General features: G+C 53.3%; 1 protein-coding gene across 5 annotated transcripts; it reads right to left on the bottom strand.

Annotated features, from left to right (window-relative positions):
• Nucleotides 1–278: 278 nt before the first annotated feature.
• SLC25A39 (solute carrier family 25 member 39) lies at nt 279–5969 on the bottom strand. Of its 5 annotated transcripts, none has more exons than XM_025986890.2 (12): nt 4988–5969; nt 3598–3697; nt 3410–3469; nt 3245–3289; nt 2880–3013; nt 2450–2517; nt 2183–2307; nt 1834–2007; nt 1393–1502; nt 1089–1170; nt 923–1003; nt 279–807 (listed from the first exon to the last, which is right to left on the bottom strand). In XM_025986890.2, the coding sequence occupies exons 2-12, from the start codon at nt 3680–3682 to the stop codon at nt 692–694; spliced, it is 1080 nt and encodes a 359-aa protein (XP_025842675.1). In that variant the 5' UTR covers nt 3683–3697; nt 4988–5969; the 3' UTR covers nt 279–691. The 5 variants fall into 5 exon arrangements, with proteins under 5 accessions (XP_025842675.1, XP_072603140.1, XP_072603141.1 ...); XM_072747039.1 differs by having other exon boundaries at nt 5750–5958; XM_072747040.1 differs by having other exon boundaries at nt 2880–2989; nt 4988–5538.
• Nucleotides 5970–14381: the final 8412 nt, after the last annotated feature.

The raw sequence follows: 14381 nt of genomic DNA, 5'->3' as shown, positions 1-14381 counted from the left end.
CAAAGTTGAGACCCAAAGAAGCAACCTCTATCAAAGTATGCCCTTGGGGCTAGATCTCACCACCCCCCACCCTGGCCCTAACACTACTTGTTGCCCCTTTAACTCTGGGTCCTCACCCTGACCAGGCACTAAGCTGGGGGGGGGGGGGGTCCTCTATATGGGTACCACCTGGGTAGTCAAAGCCAACATCAAGGTCCCTTCCAGGCCTCCTTTGTGCAAATCACTCACCAAGTCCCACTTGCCTCCCCGCCCCCAAAACACCCTGCAGTCACAGGCACTGGAGAGAAGTTCATCATCTTTAGATTCCAGGAATTAACAGGAATGGGTACAGACTACACCAGGCCCAGGGTTTTGTGGCTCCTGGGAGCAGACCCAGCTACAGCAAACACACAGGAAAACAGTGGGAAGGGAGGGGTCAGGTAGATTTGGTCTTCAACTTGGGGTGGGGGTGGGGGTGGAATAGTGATTATCCTTGGGGCTTGGGAATGTGAAATGGCAGGAAGAAAGCTGTTTTTGGGGGGTCTGAGCAGGCCTAGAGGGGTAGCCCCCTACCCCTGGGGCTCAGAGTTGAGGGGGAAGGGAAATGAGGCCCCTTCCCTCAGTGCTGAGGACAAGGCACTTGGCTCAGTCTCCTTCCGCCCACCACCCGTCCCAATCCATGGAAAAGATGGAGTCCTTGTCCCATCTCCTTCTAAGGGCCCAGAGGCTGTTCTCTGTTGAGCCGCTGGAAGAAGCTTTTGCCGAACTCATACGTGCTGATCATGATGGCACAGGAAGGGGCGGCCTTGATGATCCTTGGGAGAAAGCCTGCAATGAGAAGGGGCAGGAGGGTCAGAAGTCAGGGCCCCAGGGGAAGCCCCGATCCTTCCTGAACTTGGGGACACACGCACTCACACACGTGCGCACACACACACAGGTTTACCTGCAAAGAGCCCCCTGGTGCCTGACTCAGCCCTGATCCTCCGCAGCAGCAGCCAGGTGGAGTCGGCTCGTGGGGGCGTCACTGCAAATATGAGGCATGGCCCAGTAAGACCCCACTTGGGCCCCCACCCACCCCCCACCCGGCCCCATACTAGCCAGAACCTTACCTCTCACAGCCTCCACCGCTCCCAGCGCGACCTGGCGTTGAGTCTTCACCACGTCGAAGGGTAGAGTCAGGATGGCCGCCACCTGGTGCAGTGGGGAGAGAGCTTGTCTCCATTCCCCAAACCCCATACCCTGCATCCAGCCAAGCTCTGCCAACCTTAGCTAGGGCTTCCCTGGGGAGGGCGAGCATGCTGCTTGACAGGCAGCTGATGTGCTGCTACTCCAGCACTCTTCTCTTGAGTACCTCTAACAACCCTCAGGCCTCCCAAGGACACAGCTACCAGCCCTACTCCCTGATCAACTCACCGTCCCTGAGATGCCGCCAGCCACAAAGCTCATGCCCACGGATGTCTGGTCTTTTGGCCTGAGCCCACTCAACCAGCTTTTCACCAGCTCATAGTTGAACCAGTACAGGGCTTGGGGGAACGCAGAGGTACACTCATTAGAGTTGAGGGGGCAATGGGGTGGTCCCAAACCTCCCATTTTCCACTACCACACAATGTGACAACCCCTCCCTCCTGGTAATGAGGACTGCCTGCTGTGTGCCAGTTTCTGTAACGTGCCCTCTACAGGAATCTTCTCCTGATAAACCTGGGTGACTACCCTGCCTGCTGGGCCCATTTCACATAATAGTCAAGGCCAAGAAAGGTAACTTTAAAGTCAATAATAGTAAAATCGGGACTTAACCATAGACCTTGTGTGTCATCCAGAGGCTCCCCTACCCCACCCGCTGCACCTGATTCCTACCTGAAAAGGGCACATCCCGAAGGGCAGTGGGGCCCCAGCCCAGCCATAGCGAGCGCCAGCCACCCTGAGCCACAGCTGCTCGGACACAGGCGCCCAGCTCCCGGTAGGACACATGCTGGGCCTGCAGCTTTGTCCGCACCAGCTCCAAGGGGCTGATCACAGTCACGGTGCCCACTAGGAGGAACAGCGGGCAGGGTCAGCTCACAGGTCCCATCGGCAGCTTTCCCAGGATCCAGGGGCCCAAGAGATCCCTCTACCCGCCAGCTGCCAGATATCAGAACTGGAAGCCAGGACTAGGCTCAAGCACGGCTGGGAGTCAGAGAGATCCAGGGCCCAGGGCTATGCTCACAGCGGGCTAGGGCACCAGCCACCATGGGTGCGTAGAGGTCAGAAGTCAGGGCTCGACCACAAAGAAAGGTCTTGAGTTGGTCATATGCAGTGAAGTAGATAGCAGTGGCCGGCACAGTCATCACCCTGAAAGTGTGAACCGATGTCAGCGGAGACTCCCAAAGGCTCTCAACCTCCCAGGCCTCCCCTGCCCCGGCCAGCCCACAGGAGAATAAAGGGTCAGAGCATCTCAGCAGGGAAAAGCAATACGCAGGACCCAGATACTCACAAGGTGGCTGGGAGGCCACTCCACAGGGTCCTGGTGCCCTCGTGCCTCACGATCTTCACAAAAGCGTCCTGGCCACGCGGACACCAGCCCAAGGGAGGAAAGAGGAACATGATTAAGCTCTGTGATGGGGCTAACCCAGACTTGGCCCTAACCTGATGCTCTCATCTCTGCCCACAGCCCTGGGTCCCGCTGAGAGGCAGGAGACCCTCAGGCTGCACGCATGCAATCTCTCATTTACCTCCAAGCAGATTCCTTCTCACCCTTCAAAACTTCACAGACAGAAGCACTGCCTCAGGAAAGCCCTTCCCAAACCGAATGGACCACCCCTACTTCCGCTGCACCACCTGTTCTTTCCCAGGTCTGCCGTCTGACCAATGTGAATCCCTCAGGAACGCCTAGAGACCCAGCTGAAGGCACAGCTGCTCCTCACCATGGTGCCAGTGAAGCGGGTAGGGTCCTGAAACCAGGTGGCACAGCGGGCACCATTTGGACACAAGTACAGGGGTTCCAGAACACCATTGCAGTATAGGAGGCACTTCCCTGTGGATTGGAGAGAGGAGGGCACTGGGGAAGGGGAGGGGGCATTAGGACAAAAGTGCTCTGGAACCCTGCAGGAAGGTGTTGAGCCCCATCCCTAGGGGCCGGCAGAGGCAGTGATCCCTGGGTGGACGTTCTTGCTCACGAATTTGACCTGAAAGTGTGTTCTAGGGCTGTGGAGCCCTCAGGTCCCCTGGGGAGACTAGGACCCTCCCTCCCCCGGACCATGACAAGCCCCCTATGACTAGGGGAACTCACATTTGGCGTAGGGGAGGCTCCAGAGTCTGGAGGGAGGCATCAGCTCTAAAATACAAGGCAGTCCCTTAAGTCAGAAGAGCCACCTACCTGTCCCAGGGACCCCATCTCTGGAAGATCCATTTTGCCCATGCACCTCCCATGTTGGCTTCAGGGTCAGGCACTCACCACTGGCCATCGAGGGGCGCTGAGACTGCAGGCGTACTTTCACCACGTCCAGGGGTGTCACTGGAGGAGGAGGGCAGGTCTGAAGGCTCCTTTCAGGACCCCATCCCCGAGCCCTCCTCCAGGGCCAAGTCTAATCTCGGGTCTTCCCCAGCCCCCAGCTACCCGTCTCACACCTCCCCAGATCTTACTGAAGAGGGAGGTGACCACAGCCCCAGTTCCTGAGGCCACCATTTGTTGGAGGGGGCTAATAGCCCCAGGGTCCTGGTCAGCCATCTTGCAGCTTCAATTCTGAAAAACAAATAGTCAATTGGACCCCAATTCACAACAGAAATCAGTGGGAGGGGAAGAACCCAGGTGAGGGCACTTTGGGATCTGAACCAGCCCATCACCCCAATTCACTCACTAAATATGAATTCGAGCGATCCTCACAATTCACTTTTTTCTTTTTAAGATTTTACTTATTCATTCATGAGAGACACGGAGAGAAAAGCAGAGACACAGGCAGAGGGAGAAGCAGGCTCCATGCAGGGAGCCGGATGCGGGATTCGATCCCAAGACCCCGGGATCATGACCTGAGCCAAAGGCAGATGCTCAACCACTGAGCCACCCAGGCGTCCCACAATCACCGTTGAAAGCAGTTACTGTCATCTCTACTTTACCAATGAACAGAGACTCAGCGGGGATGACCTGAACAAGGTCACTCCGGGAGTAGTTAGGGAGAAAGCTGGAGTAGCTTAGGAAGCTCATGCTTAGTAGCTCATGCTTAGGAAGCAGTAATGGCTCACTGCCATTCCCTCATCTGAGCAACACGGAATCCCTGCGTCCCCCTCATGGGGGCAGGCGCCCTGTTTGGCCTCGGAACCCAAAGATCAGGACGCCTGAACCTGCCCCCCTCTCCCCTCACTCGCAAGGCGGGCCCCGTGTGCTCTGAGTCACGGGGCATGGAAGGTGGGGCCGAGCAATGCGGGAAACGTGTAAACAAATCTGATGGCAGGACGGTCGGCTCGGGCTGGAGGCTGGTGCCCGGCCCTCCCCCGCACGCACCCTCCTCCCGAGGCCGGAAGGGCCAGTCCCCCAGGTCTGGATGGAAAGGACAAGCTCTCCGCGCTCTCTCCCCAGGGCAGAGGCCGGGGCTTCGGCCGAGACGGTCGGGAGTTGGTTTGGGAAGACACACTCTCTCCCGGGCCCTGAGCAGGGGTCGCCCGGCGGGACCGCCCAGGTCGGCCGGGCGGCTCGCGACTCCCGGCCCCCAGTCCAGCCGGGGTTCAGGTTCCCCAGGACCCCCGGAGGCCCACGTCCGCCCCCACCCCCGGCCCAGGTCCACCCACCTGGCTCTAGGCCGGTGCTCGCGCTGCGCGGCGCCCGGGGCCCAGCGGGCCCATGGCCGCTCGGCGGCCGCTGTACGGTCCGCGCGCGCTCGCCCAGCACCAAGGCCGCCTCTGCAGGCACCCGGGCTCGCCCCGCCCCCAGACCGCGCCGCGAGGCCCCGCCCTCCGCCGGCCGACCAGCCGCACACCCGGAGTGCCGCCGGCCCCGCCCACTCGCTGCCTCTCGCGGACCCGCGCCGCGCCCGCGTACCCGCGCAGCTGGTGTCCGGTGGGTGGGGGCCCGGGGCCAGCGCCCCGAGGGCTTGGGTGCCCCTGTCGTGCGTGGCCTGCTGTAGTATCGCACTTAGTAGCGCTTTCTCACAAACTCCATCCTACCAGGACCCCGGCCGAGCGTTGCCCCGGGAGTCCCCGCGCTCCCCCTAACTTCCCAGACCCACGTGGGTAGCGCGTTCTCCCGCTCTTCCTCAGGGTCCTCCTGTGCGGGGAGGCGGGGGCCTGAATCAGTTCTTCCAAGGCCACGGGGCGGTCAGATAGTGACGCCTGACACCCGCCGGCTTCCTGCTGAGGTTTTACGACTTAATGACGACCTGCCGAGCGGGAATTACCACTGTCTCCATTTTACGGATAATCGACTGCGGTCCCGCTCTGCAACCACGTGGCAAACCGCTGGGTACCGCGGGCGTGCGGGCGGTGGGGTTAGACGAACTGTGACTCGGGCCAGGCAGGCTGGACGGGGGAGGAGGTTGTCCCCGGAGCCAGGAAAGCGGGGTCAGCCGGACTCGATTGAGGCTTAGTCCCACCACCGTGTGACCTTGGGCAAGGTACACCGCCCCTCTGGGCCTCGGGTTCCTCCTCCGCACTGAGAGGGGATTGAGGAGGGAAGAAGGGGAATGACATTTTTGCTTGCGTTGGTTACTCTCTCAGCGTTACTTCTACGCCCCCGAACTTTAGGAGTATCTTATCATCGGGCTCCTTTTCACAGGAGATGAAACTGAGGCTGGAAGTTAAGTACCTGGAATTGGAACCGCCCAGGTACTTCACTCTGCATCAGCCTGCCTCCCGGGGTGACAGGTGGGCTTAAATCCTGCGCTGACGTCTCTGATCCCGCTTCTCGGGAGACATCTCTTCCCCCACTGCAAGCTCTGCACCTGAGACCCCACCACTTGCCTCGCCTTTAACACTTTGGCGCGGTCGTCATTATTTGTCCGAACACAGAAAAGCGAACGCGGGGTGCGAACCTGCGCCTTTAAGAGGGGCCGACCGTGACTTGGACGTCACCAGCTTCTCGGGCTCCAGCCGCCCAGCCATTCGGCGCCCGGGAGGCTAGCACGTGGATTCCGAGGGGCCAACCATCAGCTTTCCCTGAAACCGGTTGTGCGGCTCGGGGAGGCTCGCAAGCCCTGGTTCAGCGGCGGGAGAGTGCGAACTGTAACGCGGGGGGTTAGTGGCCGCTGGGAAAGCGCAGGGGGGAGGCGCCCCTTGCATCCCTTCCCCAGCCAGTGGAGGTCTGAAATGACGAAAAATCCTTTTATAAACTGTATGTTCAGGCGAGAACCCAGCTTCTATTACGGTCTTTCACAGCCTCAAAGTTACGGTTTACCCGAACAGGTTCATAATCCACAGCCAAGAGATGACTCTCCCCATTTTACCGAGGAGGAAACTGAGGGCCTCGCGAACGATGACTCCCCGCGTGTCATGGAACCAAGATCTCTCCCGCGCAACCAGCGTTTTACGAATGAGAAAATGGAGGCCGAAGAGGTCAGATGGCACCAAGGTCACTCGAATGAAAGAGCCAGGATTCAAACCCCCAACTGCCTGAGTCCCACCACCCCCTACCCCCAACCCATTCTCAACTTGTGTTCTCTGCTCCCTGCGGTGACCTGCTCACCTCTGAAGGTTTTATGTGCTCTGGCCTCAGGCCTCGAGAACCCCAAGAAATATAGCCTGTGGGGCTTGTCTCAAGATCAGAGCCCTTGGGAGGCAGGGACCTGGCTCCAATGGATCCCGGCTGTTTCCTGCGGGAGCCGCGCCACCTCTAGCAAAGATCTTAATGCCTGTAAGCCCGAGTTCCACCACTTTATGAAATGAGCTGATGGGGAAAATAATGCACCCACCTCACAGGCAATATGTGCGGATTTAATGAGCTAATAGCTGTAAAGTGTTTAGACCCTTGTCTATCATGTGGCAAACACTCGGTGACTATTATTATTATTGTCATCATCTTTATTATTGATTCACCGCCACCGCCACCACCACCTTGGAAAGTTATGGAAAAGGCCTTTAGAGCAACCGGATTCTGGTCCTACCTCTGACTCCAAATGCAGGCACAGATAAGTAATAATTCCTGGGATCCCTGGGTGGCACAGTGGTTTGGCGCCTGCCTTTGGCCCGGGGCACGATCCTGGAGACCCGGGATCGAATCCCACGTCGGGCTCCCGGTGCATGGAGCCTGCTTCGCCCTCTGCCTGTGTCTCTGCCTCTCTTTCTCTCTGTGATTATCATAAATAAATAAAAATTAAAAAAAAAAAAAGTAATAATTCCTTACACCCCTTCCCGCCCAGAACCAAAATCATACAGCTGCAAATAAGTGGTCGGAAACAAAACCTGGTGACTTCTGAGCCTCAGTTTCCCCCACAGTAGAATAAGGGGCTTACATTCCATTTCTGGTGTTCTTCTTGCAATAAGGATGTCTTTGAGATTTGTCACTGCACCTGTTTCCTTATCTGAAAATAAGGACGATGTCACTCATCCCACCTGACTTGCAGACTCCTAGCTAAACACACATCTGTGAAAGCCATGTGAAGAGTCATCAAATGGTTCTGTGGCCCCTGTCAGGACCTCAGAGATGATCAACTCACAGTCCCTGCCTTCCACCACAGGAAAATGCTTTGAGGCATCATTGGTGTGACCAAAGCCCAGTCCCATGGCAGCAGTCTGGGCAGGTGGGAGAGGTTATCTGTGAGCTACGAGGCACCCCTGGAGCTGGTGGACACATCTCCCAAGGTTAGTCCTGGCAATTGCAGAGGGGAGCAGGAGTCTTGAGATACCGATGAAGCTCTGGAGCCCTGGCTAGACTTGCCTGCTCAGAGGAACAAGCTCAGAGACCTGTGGAGAAAGTGGCACTTAGCCATGGTTCACACTGACTGCAAGCACTCAGTGGTCCTTCCAGAGACACCATGTGGCCCCATGTGGCCCTCACTAGCCTCCTCATCAGATGGAAAAGCAGAAACTCCTTTCAATTGTAAAAGAGGAGCGAACGATACCAGTCCCAGGAGCTGTGGGGACTGATGGACAAGTCCTTGCCTGGCGCCGGGGGAAGAACATAAATAGAAGGTAGTTTATTGTGAGACTGAATTCTTCCCCAGCAAGCCCAGTGGCAGGACAGTGTCCCCTCCCAACCCCTCCGCAGCTTGAACCCCCAGAACCTAGGAAGACATGTGTAACGCCTGAATAGTGCTTAGCTCCTTTCCATGGACCCCCCCAGCACCTGCGAGTTCACGGCCAGTGAAGTCCCCACCTAAAGCTGCCTTCCTGGAGGCCAGGCCCACAGCTGCAGACCCCCCCTAGCTGGAAGGAGAGAAACCCAAACTCCAGGCCCAGAGCTAAATGTCAAGTCAGAGTTTTGATTGGAGCTCGAGGGCAGGGAGGGGTGGGTGAGATACAGAAAACTGTACTGGGCCTATTGGAGAAAACTGAGTGAGGCCTGTACAGTAGATACTGCTTCATCAATGTTGAATTTCTTGAGCGCGATAACCAGACTGGTTTTGCAGGAGAATGTCCTTGTTCCTCGGAAATGCACACTGCGGTGTTTAGGGTTGAATGCCTGTAACTTAGTCTCAAATGGTTCCGCAAAAATAAAGAGAGATAAAGCCAACGTAGCAACATGTGAACAACGAGTGAATCAAGGTGAGGGGTATATGGGGGCTCATTGTACCATTCTTGCAATTTTTCTGATGTTTTTAGTTTTCAAAACAAGTCGGTGGGGAAAGGGATTTCTCTCTCTGAAATACTTAAAGAATCAAAAAGCAACAAAGCTTTTTTTTTTCTTTTTTTCAGGATTAAAAAGGTATCTGTAATAACTAGGATCAACCCACCTGGGAAAGGATGTCTCTACTCACCACCCCTCCATCCCCATGCCCGGCCACACCCATGGCCTGAGAGGGTGGGTTGGGGAGCTTCTGGACACCCAAGACTTCATTGAGGGGATCCTGGGTGTGGTCTGAGGAGGTGGCCCCCAGAGGGTAAGGGTCCTCTCTAAGACCTTCCAGAGTTGGGGCACCCCTGGTGGCTCAGCGGTTTAGCACCACCTTCAGCCTAGGGCGTGATCCTGGAGATCCAGGATTGAGTCCCATGTCAGGCTTCCTGCATGGAGCCTGCTTTTCCCTCTGTGTCTCTCATGAATAAATAAATAAAATCTTAAAAAAAAAAAAAAAAAAGACCTTCCAGAATTCTCTCCCTCCACCCCTTCCCCTTCCCCCAGCCTGACTCCCAGAGCTCTGGGGACAGACTCCTTCCTGCTCTGCTGGAGAAATGTGAATTAATCTACTTCTGGGGAAGGCAGATTTGGCTCTAACTATGAAAATTCCAGGGCACCTGGGTGGCTCAGTGATTGAGCATCTGCCTTTGGCTCAGGGCATGATCCAGGGTCCTGGGATGGAATCCCACATCAGGCTCCTCACAGGGAGCCTGGTTCTTCCTCTGCCTATGTCTCTGCTGCTTTCTGTGTGTCTCTCATGAATAAATAAAATCTTAAAAAAAAAAAGAAAGAAAGAAAGAAAAGAAAAGAAAAGAAAAGAAAAGAAAAGAAAAGAAAAGAAAAGAAAATTCCAAATGCCCAAACCTGGTGACCCAGCCAGGGGACTTCTAAGAACTCCTCTGCTAAGGGGCATTCAGCGGCAGGAAACACCACCCCAACTGTGCAGTCGCTGTAGCCTTGTTTGTAACAGTGGAATGGCATCGACAGGGAACTGAGTGACAGTACCTCCACATGACGAATACCACTAATCTGGAAAGAGACTCAGAGCTCCACATTATGATGTAAAACAATCTCAAAGATAGAGTTAAATTAAAAAGCAGGGCTCTGGGGCTGGCTAGTTGATTTCGACCGTAGCGCTACCGCCCCCTAGGGGACGTCTTGTAAATTTATGAGCTGTTAGTAGTCATAAGATTGGGGCCCCTGGCCTGTGATAGATGGCAGGCCAGGGATGCTAAATATCCTTTAAAGTGTAGGACACCCTGAACAAAAAATTGTCCAGTACGCCACTCAGTTTTCCTTTGTCTCTCTGGCCAACCACATACATTAGAAACGTGTTCATAATGATCTGACCTGGAGGCTAGCTCTATTCCACCCACATCTTTTTTTTTTTTTTTTTTTTTTAATGCTTTTAAAATATATTGAATTTTCCAGGAATAAATTTACCATGCAGTCCTACAGGAGATTTGACTTTGTCTCTATTAGAATTTTATCAAGAATAATTCACTATTTCAGAAAATCTTTTCTCCATGGCCGCCGCCTGGCCCACATGAGCTGAGCTGCTAACCGGACGCTCCAGCACCAGGTTGACATTCACGGTTCTCCATTGCCAGTGAATCATACGCGTTTGCAAGATTCTGTTCCCTCGTGGACTCAAGCCTCAGCTTTCATATGCAGAAATGCATATTATTTTATTATAAACTCACTTTCCTTTTATTTTTCCTCTCTATACATTTCTAAAAACACTGTGCATAGGAAAATTATATTATCTTTGAATTTCAATTCTAAAAATCTGTTAGAGTACAAAACATATGTTACCAACTGCTGACTTTGGGTCAGATTCTATTGAGAACCTCAGAAGGGACTGTGATCTCCCCAAGTACATAGGATCCAGTCCCCTAGTAGTGACATGGCCTCCTGGAGGCTGCAAGTTCTACTCCTCAGTGCTATCTGGAGAACTTGGGCCCCTGGACCAAAGTGAGCACACTGGAGCTGAGGGCTGGTTGCTGTGGCCCAAATGGAGGAGGAGCTGTTCCAGTGAGGAAGTGGGGCCTGTACCAAAGGTCTGGCTGGCAGGCATCTCCTTTTTTTGATTTGAGTGTTTTTCTCTGTTTTTTTTTCTTTTTAGCTATTTTTGAATATTTGTTTTGTGCCAAATAGTGTTGTAGGCACAATAGTGTTGATACAGCAGAGAACAAGTCACGTAAGGCCCCTGCTCACACTTTCTGGTGCAGGAGATTGCAAACAGAGGAATAAATAAGACAATTGCAGACCGCGCGGGAATCCTGAGGGCAATACGACAGGTAATGTGACAGAGGGGGCCTGAGCCAGCCCAGAGACCGGGAGAACTAGGGGGTCAGGGAGAACCAGGGGGTTAGGAGCACTGATGGAGACTGACCCCCATGTGAGGGGCCACGGGAGGGTGGGGCAGGCTCTGCCAAAAGGAAGTGCGCTGGGATCCCTGGGTGGCTCAGAGGTTTGGTGCCTGCCTTCTGCCCAGGGCGTGACCCTGGAGTCCCGAGATCGAGTCCCACCTCGGGCTCTTTGCATGGAGCCTGCTTCTCCCTCTGCCTCTCTCTCCTCTCAATGTGTCTCTCAGGGATAAATGAATAAAATCTTAAAAAAAAAAAAAAAAAAAGAAAAGGAAGTGCCCAGGTGAGGGGGAAAGGATTTCCTAGAAACTTCCAAGGAAGGAGTATTGTGATGGGCACAAATACAGGCTCCAGGGCATACCTGGATTCAATTCCTGACTTCACCTTTGCCCAACTACAGGGCCAGTAAAGTTGGTTAATCTCTGGGCCTTTCTTCCTTCATTGTAAGGCAGGGTTCATAACTGTACCTACCTAGCATGGTTATGTTAAAGATTAAAGGAGAACCTTGTACAGAACCTAGCACAATGTGAAGCTTTGATAAAACATTAGCAGGACCCACTTTTCAATTTTTTAAAGAGTTCATTTATTTATTTATTTCAGACACAGAGAGAGAGTGCGCAAGTGCACACCTGCACGAGCAGGAGGAGGGACAGAGGGAGAGGAAGAAGCAGACTCACACAGGACCTTGAGATCAGGACCTGAGCCAAAGGCAGATGCTTAACCAACTGAACCAACTAGGTCCCTAGGACCCACTTTTTTTTTTTTAAGATTTTTATTTGTTTATGAGAGACACACAGAGAGAGGCAGAGACATAGGCAGAGGGAGAAGCAGTTTCCTCATGGAGAGCCCCATGCAGGACTTGATCCCGGGACTCTGAGACCACACCCTGAGTGGAAGGCAGATGCTCAACCACTTGAGCCACCCAGGCATCCCTCTAGGACCCACTTCCTTAAAAAACTGAAATCAAGTACACCAGCAACCACCATAGCATAAAAGATTGAGTCAAAGTCCCCCAAAGTGCACTTGAGTCCAGATTTCTCTGCTACCTTATTGGAGGAATTTATGGCTTTTCTGCTTATTTCTTTCTTTCTTTCTTTCTTTCTTTCTTTCTTTCTTTCTTTCTTTCTTTCTTTCTTTCTTTCTTTCTTTTTTAAGATTTTACTTATTCATTCATGAGAGAGAGACAGGCAGAGGGAGAAGTAGGCTCCATGCAGAGAGCCTAATGTGGGACTCGATCCCAGGGCTACAGGATCATGCTCTGGGCTGAAGGCAGGTGCTAAACCACTGAGCCACCCAGGGATCCCTGGGCCTCTGTTTCTTCATCTTTTTTTTGTTTTTAAGATTTTATTTATTTAGTCATGAGAGACACAGAAAGAGAGAGGCAGAGACACAGGCAGAGGGAGAATCAGGCTCCATGCAGGGAGCCTGACGTGGGACTTGATCCCAGAACTCCAGGATCACGCCATGGACTGAGGGCAGATGCTCAACCGCTGAGCTACCCAGGGATCCCCTTTCTTCATCTTTATAATAGACTATTCCTGGCCTTGCTTCCCTTCAGGACTCCTGAGTGGTTAAGACAGATGAGATGTGTAAATGGGATGTGTGACCAGGAAAGGGTGCTGGGGCCAGGGAGGGGGTGCTTCCATCCACCCCTTCCGCTTTTCTTGCCACTCTTCTCCCCCTAGGCTCCTGGAGGTGACTGTGACTTCACCTCTTTGAGCTGTCTGTTTTTCTTACCTAGACCCTGGCCTGGCACTTCAGAGATAGATCATCAGATTAACAAGAGGAACCCCTTTGATGTCCTAAGAAGAATGTGCCAGTTTACAAGGCCTCTTGGCTTCCATCATTCATTTGAACCTCACATGACTGTGTAAGGGGCACATGGGGGTTATTGTGTGCCCATTTTACGGAGGAGGAAACTGAATCTTGGAGGAGCTAAGTGACTTGTCCAAGTACCTTGAAGCAAATATTTCTTGGCCCCTACAGGGTCTGCCTGGAGAAGGGACAGGAGCACTCAGAGGGGTGGAAGGGCTGGGCTGAGCTGGTGTCAGCACATCCAGTGGAGCCTGATGTGGGATCTGAATGACTTGGACTCAGTACTGACTCCACCACTTCAGAGCCAGGTAACCCTGGACAAGGCCCTTAGTGTCTCAAAGCTCTGTGAGCTGGAGACACTACCCTGCAGTGTTGTTAGAAGAACTCAGTGAGGGATGTCTAGGTGGCTCAGTTGGTTGAGCCTTTTGCTCAGGTCATGAGCTCGGGATCTTGGGATCCAAACCCAGGCATTGCATGTCAAGCTCCCTACTCAGTAAAGAGTCTGCTTCTCTCTCTCCCTCTGCCCCTCCCCATCCCCACTTTTGTGAGTGCTCTCTCTCAAATAAATAAATAAAATCTTTTAAAAAAAAGAGAAAGAAAAGAACTCACTGAGCTAGTACAGAGTAGGCATTCAAAACACTGTCTTAATTCTTCTTTCCACTCTGCCCCCAGGTCTCTAAGCTCATTATCCTCCCAGCTCTAATGATCAATGAGTCAACAACCCAAACACTCCTTCCATTTCCACAGTCAACCTGTCCACTTGCTGCCCTTGACAGAAGCCAGGCTTCAATTCCTGGAGTCCCCCTGCTGTGCACCAACCAGTAGGCATAGCTGCCCCCAGGAGATTCTCAAGTTCAGAAAAGGCACAGGGTGGGAAGCGTACTCCAGGTACCCATAGGGAGTTGTGACACTGGCCAGACCACCAACAGGTCCCAGCTTTTCCCAGGCCTCGCAGCTCAGGGGGCACCCCACTCCCAGAGCAGGAACAGGGTATCCTGACCTGTGGGCCCAGGACCTGCCCCCTAGAAAAGCTGGGAAGGGTTCGGAGGACCTGTGCCCCTGTCTTGGGTTTGGCTGGATTCCTTTTTTCACCCCAGTGGAATCAGATTTTATATAACGGATTTTGTAAATTTGAATAGGAAAATGAATGCCTTGGTCCTGAATAAATGCAGTTTGGTTGTCAAAACTCTTTTTAAATAGATTTTATTTATTTATTTATTTATTTATTTATTTGAGAGAGAGAGAGCATGGTGGGGGGAGAAGGAGAAGCAGACTCCCCACTGAGTAGGGAACCCAATGCAGGGCTCCACCCTGGGACCGAGAGATCACAACCTAAGCCAAAGGCAGCTGCTTAACCAACTGAGCCACCCAGGTGTCCTAAAAGTTCTTTCAAACATAAGTGTGATGGAGAAGGAAATGAGAGTTTATTGAGGAAGGACTGTGTGTGTATGTGTGTGTGTGTGTGTGTGTGAGAGAGAGAGAGA

This window comes from Vulpes vulpes, chromosome 2 (genome assembly GCF_048418805.1).
Source record: "Vulpes vulpes isolate BD-2025 chromosome 2, VulVul3, whole genome shotgun sequence".
Taxonomy (NCBI): domain Eukaryota; kingdom Metazoa; phylum Chordata; class Mammalia; order Carnivora; family Canidae; genus Vulpes; species Vulpes vulpes.
The sequence above is the reverse complement of the archived record's forward strand: the minus strand, read 5'-3'. Positions and strand labels throughout refer to the sequence as shown.

Excerpts from the sequence above, each read along its gene's own strand:
- SLC25A39 (XM_025986890.2), bottom strand. The coding sequence starts at position 3,682 with ATGGCTGACCAGGACCCTGGGGCTATTAGCCCCCTCCAACAAATGGTG. Across the intron at positions 1,503-1,833 it reads TCGGGATGTGCCCTTTTCAG|CCCTGTACTGGTTCAACTAT; the intron begins GTAGGAATCAGG and ends CGTTCCCCCAAG. Across the intron at positions 808-922 it reads CACCAGGGGGCTCTTTGCAG|GCTTTCTCCCAAGGATCATC; the intron begins GTAAACCTGTGT and ends TTCTCATTGCAG.